The sequence below is a fragment of the Mauremys reevesii genome, linkage group 25 (genome assembly GCF_016161935.1).
Source record: "Mauremys reevesii isolate NIE-2019 linkage group 25, ASM1616193v1, whole genome shotgun sequence".
Lineage (NCBI taxonomy): Eukaryota > Metazoa > Chordata > Testudines > Geoemydidae > Mauremys > Mauremys reevesii.
This window is the reverse complement of record NC_052647.1, coordinates 18201334-18210755: the sequence shown is the minus strand read 5'-3', so window position 1 is coordinate 18210755 and position 9422 is coordinate 18201334. Positions and strand designations below refer to the sequence as shown.

General features: G+C 52.7%; 1 protein-coding gene across 1 annotated transcript; it reads left to right on the top strand.

Annotated features, from left to right (window-relative positions):
* The first annotated feature begins 228 nt into the window (after positions 1-228).
* LOC120391288 (aquaporin-5-like) lies at positions 229-4207 on the top strand. Its single transcript, XM_039514787.1, has 4 exons — positions 229-640; positions 2015-2179; positions 2454-2537; positions 3088-4207. Exons 1-4 carry the CDS (start codon positions 278-280, stop codon positions 3271-3273), a joined length of 798 nt encoding a protein of 265 aa, XP_039370721.1. The 5' UTR covers positions 229-277; the 3' UTR covers positions 3274-4207.
* Positions 4208-9422: the final 5215 nt, after the last annotated feature.

The following is a 9422-nucleotide window of genomic DNA, read 5'->3' as shown; positions in this document are numbered from 1 at the left end:
GCCATTGTCTGGAGAGAAAAAAAAAAAGGGAGAAAGAAAAACTGCCAATCATCTGAGTCTTTCACTCACTGAGAGGTGCTGAAGTTATTTTCAGCTGTAAACTTTTCCAGCTGCCCAGGAGGGCTGGCCAGTTCCTTGACTCCACCCACCAGCTTGGTAATGCAGCGACCTGCTGCTCCTGCATATATATGGCCCTGCGCCTTGCTGTTGTCCGCAGAACCCAGACAGAAGAAACCAGCCACTCTTTTCTCTCCGATTGCCCCGTCCCGATCCCACCATGTGTAAGGAAATTTGTACCATGGCTTTTCTGCGGGCCATCACGGCCGAGTTCCTAGCCACCATGATCTTCGTCTTCTTCGGCCTCGGCTCAGCCCTGAAGTGGCCCTCGGCCCTGCCGAGCATCCTGCAGATCTCCCTGGCTTTCGGCCTGGCCATCGGCACCTTGGTCCAGATGTTCGGTCACGTCAGCGGTGCGCACATCAACCCAGCGGTGACCATCGCTTTCTTGGTGGGGAACCACATCTCCTTCCTTCGGTCGGTGTTCTACGTGGTGGCCCAGCTGGTGGGGGCCATCGCTGGGGCAGGCATCCTTTACCTGGTGACCCCGATCAACACCCGTGGAAACCTGGCCGTCAACGCGGTAAGTCTTTTCCTGCCCACGGGTGATTAATTATGCCCAGGGCCTCAGCAACCCTACGCACGGGTTCCCGGCCTCGCGGGAGGAATCGGACCCACCACGAGGTGACGTAGGCCGGTTCACCCCGGCGCTGGAGGTATCTATGTCCATGCAGATGGAGAGAGATGGGAGCACCGTGCCGGCAGCCTTAGCGTAACTGACACTGCACTGACAGCACAGATTTCTTGTGCTGTGCAATTAATGAGGCGGGGTTCTTTTTTTTCCTAGTGCTTCTCTTATCCTGAGGGCTTTCAGATGAGCTTGACTCCAGCCTGTCTTCCTGGAGCCAGGGAGATCAGAGCAGGGAAAGGAGTTAAGCCAGGACAGGAGGGGAACCCACTTAAACCAGTGCAGGGGAGGACTTAGGAGCCCTTTAGACCCGTATGCCCAGTCAGAGGAAGGAGGTTGGAAGACCCCTTAAACCAGTGTGGAGGGGAGGATAGGCGCCCCACTTGGACCAGCATGAGGGCAATTTTGGGAGCCCATCTAGGGGCCCTGGGAGATCTCTTAGATCAACAGTGGGGAGTGTGACCGGTTAGAGGCGGGTTCCAGCCCCCTTTCAGACTGCTCTGAGGTGGACCCGTTGCTGTGCAGGTGTTGATTCTTGGAGCCTTCAGCCTCGTAGGAGAGTTTTCAGGGGCTGTGTTTTCCTCACTGGTTGTTCTGTGCCCCTCCAAGCCCCTAAACGCCCCCCCCCAAATAACTTCAGTCATCATGAGCCAAACTGTGCCTTGTGTCCCTTTGTTTCACAGCCCGTCCTCGCCACTTCCCCCTAACCAGGCCTGAGCGGCCCTCAACCCAACCCAATGGGGCTGGATCCTTTTTCCACACAGCTGGCGAGAGACGAAAACAGGTGCACCGACCCCAGGTGGTGATGGCTCATCCCACCCCAATGGCATCCCCTCTAGATCCCCACTGTCCCCCACCTCAAGGCCCCATACAGGGGGATCTTACCCCAGTCCCAGTCCTCACCTCCCCCTCCATGTATTGCTCACACCCTCACTCACTGAAGAGCGGACAGTCTCTGGCTACTCTGGGGCAATCCGGGTCTTAGCAAAGGGAGAAATCGTAAGGTGATAAGTGATTTGTTAATGCCTAGAGGGAGAAATGCAGAGAGAAAGGGACTTCCAGAAAGATAGAGGGGGGATATGGAGGATAGATAGATGGATAGATTGATAAGATAGACCCAGTGGCATTTCCTCGCTAGGAATTTGGGCGGGGGGGAGGGGGGTATTCCAGTCTCACTCTAAACAGCTCTGTGTTTTTTTAGGGGGTAGCAAAACCCCACAGCTCGGCTCAGCTCAGCAGCCATTCACACTCCTTCTTGTTCACGTGCAGCTCAACAACAATACATCCCCAGGCCAGGCACTGGTGGTCGAGATCATCCTCACCTTCCAGCTGGCGATGTGCATCTTTGCCTCCACGGATAAACGCCGGACCGACGCCATAGGCTCCCCAGCATTGTCCATCGGCCTGTCGGTCACCCTGGGTCACCTGGTTGGGGTGAGTGACTGGGTCGCCGCCGGGCAGGAGAGCTGGCCATGGGAGAAGCTCCCAGCTACTCTCATCCCAACCTCTCCCAGTAGGGGGCGCTGTAAGTAGCAGGGCTGAAGGGCAGGCTATGGGTGTGGGGGATGCACAGGGTGCTGTAGGGAGCAGGGCAGGAGCACTGACTGCCGGGGGAAGCCCCCAGTTACTCCAGTCACACCTGGAGCGATGCCCTGGTCACAGGAGGACTAGACCAAAGATCCGTCTTAATTCCCATGTCCCTTTACAGATCTACTTCACCGGCTGCTCCATGAACCCAGCCCGATCCTTTGCCCCTGCCGTGGTAGTGAAAAGATTCAGCACCGCTCATTGGGTAAGAATCCCTCACCAGTAACCGTAACTCGCAGCACGGTGAAGAAGAGCTAGGGGTCTGCAGCACACTGGTTGCTGGTTGGCAGGGGCTGGGCCACGGGTCGTTGGCAGCTCAAGAGCGAGGGAGGTCAGGGCGGAGGAAGCGAGGGATGTGTTTGAGTATAAGGAAATTGGGGTGGAGGGGAATCTGCTGAGAGATGACAACTGAAGGGGGCCATTAAGGAAGCACTTAGAGGCCAACGGCTCCACTGCGCCAGGCGCTGCATGAACATGGAAGGAAAAATCCCCTGGGCTTTCCCCCGGCTTGCTGTGGGGAAGCAGTGTGGTGTAGCAGATAGAGAAGTGGACTGGGACTCCGTACATGGGGATTCTATTCTGGGCTCTAACACTGGCCTGCTGTGTGATTTGGGGCAAGTCGCATCCCCGTGCCTCAACTTCCCCATCTGTAAACTGGGGGTAATGATATCGCTCTTCATAAAACGCTTTGAGATCTACCGTTGAAAAGCGTGACGGGAGGATTAGAGATGATCATTCTACCCTTGGTTTCCCAGGTCTTCTGGTTCGGACCCATCATCGGTGCAATCCTGGCCTCCCTGCTTTACAACTACTTCCTGTTCCCCTATTCACTGAACGTCTCCGAGAGGGTAGCCATCGTGAAAGGCACCTACGAGCCGGAAGAGGAGTGGGAAGAGCAGAAGGAGCAAAGGACAAAGTCCATGGAGCTGACCTCCCCGTAAGAGCGATGGCTGGAAGGGAAAAACCAAAGAACAAGCCAAGACTCTCAATCTGTGGCCTCACCACCCAAAGACCAATAGTCTCTATATGCAAAAGAAGGGTGCATGTGATATCTGTGTATATACCCTGCGACTGCGAGGGTGACTGATACAAATATTCCTGGCCAAAGAATAGAGACCCACACCCAGCAGAATGGGTCCCACCAACATCGGCCTCATAAGGTCTTGTCAATGGCTGGGATGTGCCAGGATTTTTAGCATTATGCAACTGTGCCTTAATTACTTGTCTTTGTCTTTGGGACGAGCTCCAGATCCGAACATTTCCCCCCGATCCAAACAGCCCCAGACTTTTTTTTTTTTGGAGGGGGGGAGGCATCGGTGGAGGTGATAACCTGGTCTGAATTTCACAGCCCACCTCAACCTGGTCTGAATTTCACAGCCCACCTCAAATGGGTGTGGGTGATTTCCACTGATTTTTCTTTTAATGCTCCACGGGTACCCCGACGGGGTGGCGGGCAGCGTTGTTGTAGCTGTGTTGGTCCCATGATATTAGAGAGATAAGGTGGGTGAGGTAATATTTTTTTACTGGACCAACGTCTGTGGGTGAGAGAGAGCAGCTTCTGAGCTACACGGAGCTCTTCCTGAAGAAACCCAGATGTGAAAAACATTCTGTGCACCTCAAAAGCTTGTCTCTCTCAGCCATTACCTCGCCCACCTTGTCTTTCACTTACAGGGTCAACATAACAGGGTCCCCACGTGATCCTGGATGATGGGAACATGGACCGTCCTCTGTAGGGTCAAGGAGCCATTCAGTAGCTGTTTGTGGGGTGGGGTGGGGTGGGAGTTTAACAAGGGTGGGTATCTCTTAAAGAGAGCCTGACCTGAAGGGATTGGATCTCCCATTTCTGTGGCCCCATAATTGGCTTTGGGAGGTGTCTGGGGGGGGCAATTAAAAAGCCCATGAGAAACAAGCACAAGGCCTTTCGGATTATCCAGCTGCTGCTTTGGAAGAGCGTGACTAGGCCTCACCCCCGTGCATTTGGTATCGGGGTGGCTGGGATGGGGGGCGGGGAGATATCTTGATGATGTTCCCTTCCCCCGCCCTGCCCCGCCCCAGCAGCTGAAGGTCTCTGGGCTTCCCCTCTCAGCCGACATTTGTGTGGGGCTATACCCCACGGTGCAGCAGAGATGGGAAGTGGGGGAGGGACAGAGAAAGGGGAGCAGGGAACAGACAGAAGGAGATACGGCAAAGGGGGGGAAAGGGCCGGGCGGATGGGTGAGATTAACAGGCCCAAGTCTTTCTGTCATCCCTAGGGCCCGGCGTCTTCTTGGCGGGGCTGGAAATTCGATTGTTCCCCAGCCACGAAGCACAAGGTCACAACTGCCCAATTGGGAGGTAGCCCGAGGAGCCAGGAAAGGCCTGTAACCTCCACAGTCCAGGCCCCTGGTTTGCTCCATAGTCCTGACGCCATATCCCGTAAGCCCCAACCGCACCCACGGCTTCTGCTTGTTTTCTTCCCCTTCCCTTCCCAAGCTTCTCCTGAGAACCACATAATACTGACTACGCTCTAAGGAATTAACCCGGGACAAGAGCCTTTCTCTGAATTACTCTCCAGCCTCTGCTGAGGCCCTTGGAAAGGGCAAGACAGCCAGCGAAAAGGCGCGAGGCTAGGTGGTTTGTTGTAGAGGATGCTGCTGCTGCTTCAGGTGCGCTAATCTCCTCGCTAGTCTGCTGTGTCTTTACCTCCGTACAGCCGTATCCCTGGCCTTTCGCAAAAGGCCACGATACAAGCCGGAGACCTCATTCCTCGTGCGCCCAGGGCTCCCATTAAACCCCATGGAAGCACTGGGCGCCTGGGGGGCAGGGGAGGAGACAGGGCTGGGACGCGGTATAAGGGCCAGCATGGCTGGTTTCGACAGACAGTTGCAGCAAATATATTTTTCCCGTGGCGCAGCCTACGTCCCAAACCTTTATCCCCGGGGGAAGCTGCTCTTTCCTGCATTGGCTGGTGTCGGTGAGTCCTGTTTATTTGGTGCATGAAGGATATGATTTTCGACTTTGTACGTGTATTATTGTATTATTTATTGTCAATAAAAGACACCACGGGTTAATCCTGAAAGCACAGCTGCCCCAGTGCCTGATCATTTTTGTTCCGTGATGTGTTGCACTAACCCCAGGCAGCACCCCTACTAGGCTGTATTAAGCCCATTTTGCAGATGGGAAAATTGAGGTACAGCCATGGATTAATTTCCAGGGAAATTGTGGGCACTCAGCCCCTCTGCAAATTAGGTCCAAGGTGTGTCTTGCGGGGGGGAAACTCAAAAAAAAAAGAGAGGCCTGGGTACTCAGCAGCCACACGGCAGAGCTGGGACTGGAATTCTAAATGTGCTAAGAGGAATCTGATGTTGTGCTAGGCCTGCTCGCCCCATGACGAGATTTCAGAGCTGGCTTTGAGGCCAGGGTGCAAAATCCGCCAGGGGATTATTTATATGCATGTTTTGTGGGGCATTTATTAAGGGAGCTAAGAGGAAGAGCACAAGTACAGTTGCCAATGCCAAAGGATTGTCCCGGAGTTGCCAGGAAATTAAAGAGGAATCTTTAATTAAAGAGGACGTCATGTGATGAAACCTCCAGGAAGACGTCCAACCAAAACTGGCAACCCTAAGCACAAACAAATATTGGACAAGCATCTTTCGAGAGCTCTCCCAGTTTGACTCAGTTCTGAGCAACCGGACCCTTTGCTGTTCCAGCCCTGGCCTCAGACACACGCAACTCGGCCAAATACACACCTTATTCCCAACCCACAATTCCTACCCTCTTGCCGGGCAAGTCCTGAGCTCATACACAATGCAGCTTAGCCAAATACACACCTTAATCCGGACCTTCCGCTGTTTGCTTGCTTTTCCAGTTCTGCCACTCGCATTTGCCAATGTGCCTCATTCCTGACCTGGAGTACTCCCCTGCTATCCCACTCCTGGGCTTTCACCACAACAGCTCTGCCAATGCCCCTCCATCCTGACCCACAGCCCATCTACTATGCCAGCCTCCCCCCACACACACACAGCTGTGCCACTGCCCCTCAGTCCTGACCCACCATTCCCTCCTGCCCCTGCTAGTCCACACAGCTCTGCCAATGCCTCTCCATCCTGACCCACAGCCCCTCTGCTATTCCAGCACCCCCCCACACACACACACACAGCTGTGCCACTGCCCCTCAATCCCAACCCACCATTCCCTCCTGCCCCCACAGCTCTGCCAATGCCCCTCCATCCTGACCTACAGCCCCTCTGCTATTCCAGCCCCCCACACACATGCACAGCTGTGCCAATGCTCCTCCATCCTAACCCACAATTCCCTCCTGCCCCCACAGCTCTGCCAATGCCCCTCCATCCTGACCCACAGCCCCTGTTCTATTCCAGCCCCCCCCCCACACACACACACAGCTGTGCCACTGCCCCTCAGTCCTGACCCACCATTCCCTCCTGCCCCTGCTAGCCCCCACAGCTCTGCCAATGCCCCTCCATCCTGACCTACAGCCCCTCTGCTATTCCAGCCCCCCACACACATGCACAGCTGTGCCAATGCTCCTCCATCCTAACCCACAATTCCCTCCTGCCCCCACAGCTCTGCCAATGCCCCTCCATCCTGACCCACAGCCCTTCTGCTATTCCAGCCCTGTGTTGACCCATATACGATGGGCTAATTATATATATATATCACATTATCAATATGTATTAGTCACACCATGTATATTAATATGCATTAAGCACACAATATTAATACAACATTATATTGTATATATATTTCTAGCAGTTGCATGGCCTATGTCTTTCTATAATCCTATGCAGTTTAGTTGTAGCCTGTCGGTCCCAGGGTATTTGAGAGAGAAAGGGGGTGAGATAATCTCTTTTATTGGACCAACTTCTGTTGGTGAGAGAGACAAGCTTTCAAGGCACATGGGGCCAACCTCTTCTTCCATAATCCTGTTCACGTATACTCTCTAGCTCATGACACTTTGCAAAGCTGAAGGCAATATTGGCATTAGAAAATAAGAAACGTATCAAAGGCAAAAGACATGAATGTTCTATCCCGGTACAAGATGGGGAGGTACCTTCACAAAATTAGTACCTGGAGTGCTGGTCTCCAAAACAAAGGTAAGCAAAGGTATAGAACAAGTTTAAGAACCGGTCCAAACTGATGGGCTGGATTTTATGGGATGTGCAAAGAGTTTTGTAACTTGTAAAACCATCCACTCCATACTCCAAGCTGAAATGTGGAACTCAGGGAGCACGGCTTCTGTGTGTGGTGAATTTAACAACGCTGCACGAGACAGCTTCCCAGAAACTGGTGTCCTATTGCTTTCTTCCTGGACCGCACGATCACTGACTTTCAGCAATAAACTTTACTGATACAGATTATTTGGTCTCTGGAGATTGTTTATTTCATATATCAGGGGGTAGCCGTGTTAGTCTGTATCCACAAAAACAACAAGGAGTCCAGTGGAACCTTAAAGACTAACAGATTTATTTGGGCGAAAGTTTTGCATCTGAAGAAGTAAGGTTTTTTGCCCACGAAAGCTTAGGCCCAAATAAATCTGTTAGTCTTTAAGGTGCCACCGGACTCCTTGTTGTTTTTGTATATTTCATAATGAACCGAAGTGTGGTCTCGCAAAAAGAACAGGAGTACTTGTGGCACCTTAGAGACTAACAAATTTATTTTAGCATGAGCTTTCATGAGCTACAGCTCACTTCTTCGGATGCATAGAATGGAATACACAGACCGGAGATATTTATACATACAGAGAACATGAAAAGGTGGAAGTATGCATACCAACAGGAAAAGTCTAATCAATTGAGATGAGCTATCATCAGCAGGTCTCGCAGTTGACTATGCAATTTACCAGCACCTGGTTACCCCCCCACACACAGATCTGCCGCTGTACCTCATTGCTGATTTTCAGCAACTCCTGCTGTTCCAGTCCGAGGCTCCCTGACACACAACTGAGCTGATCTGCCTCCATCCTGGCCAGAAGCAAACCCCTCCTGCTATTCAGGCTCCACAACATACCCCATTCTGATACCAGATACCTGTACATTTCCAAGGCCTCACTGGGCTGATTATGACAGGGCCACGGATATGATGCTCAATCAGGGTTAGACTGGTGGTGGGCAGATTTCCTGATGGAAGGCGCAAAATGGGGACACTGCTAACGTTCTGCTCATCACAAGAGCTTCTCCTCATGGCTCTAGTGAATTACGCTGACCGGAAGGGGCTAGACCCCCCCTTGTGTGGGTCTTTCACACCAGTGCAAATCATGACCATTCTGATCTAGCAGCGCTTTATACCCACTGGTGAAAGTGACTACGTCAACGCGCAGGGCACCGTGACCCACAGGCCTGGCAATTCTGGGATGTTTGACAAGCGCTCGCCATGAGCAGCAGCATGGTCCAGCATTAGGAGAGCTGGATTCATTACAAAAGCAGGTGTCTGTTCTTTTACAGGAGGGGAAACTGAGGCACGGTGACTGGACCAAGGTCAAGGCAGTAGCAGAGGTGAGAATCATAGACTATAAAGCCAGCAGGGACCATTGTGATCACCTCGTCTGTTCCCTGTATAACACAGGCCACAGGATTTCCCTGAATTAATTCCTGTTTGAACTATTGAAGTGGTTCCCAAACTCCCCCCTGCTAAGGATCCCTTTGGCATCTAAATAAATGTCCCAGACCCCTTTCATTTCTGGTACTACTAGAATACCCCTGCAGGAATGCCACCCCCACCCCGCCAGCACAGAATATCAGGGTTGGAAGGGACGTCAAGAGGTCATCTAGTCCAACCCTCTGTGCAAAGTAGGACAATCCCCAGGCAGATTTTTGCCCCAGATCCCTAAATGGCCCCCTCAAGGACTGAAGAGTTTAGCAGGCCAATGCTCAAACTACTGAGCTATCCCTCCCCTGCATGGTGTGGAGGCGGCCATTTTGAGAAAATGGCGTCCTTCATGTGGCAAAACTGCCAGAACACCCTTTTGGTGGATGCTGGCCACATAACCATGGCAGACCCTCCATGGATCCACTGAACTCGAGCCCTCACTGAGGAGAGCCTACGCCGCCGGCAGCAATGAACTAGTTAGCTACTCTGGCTCCTAACCAAGCCC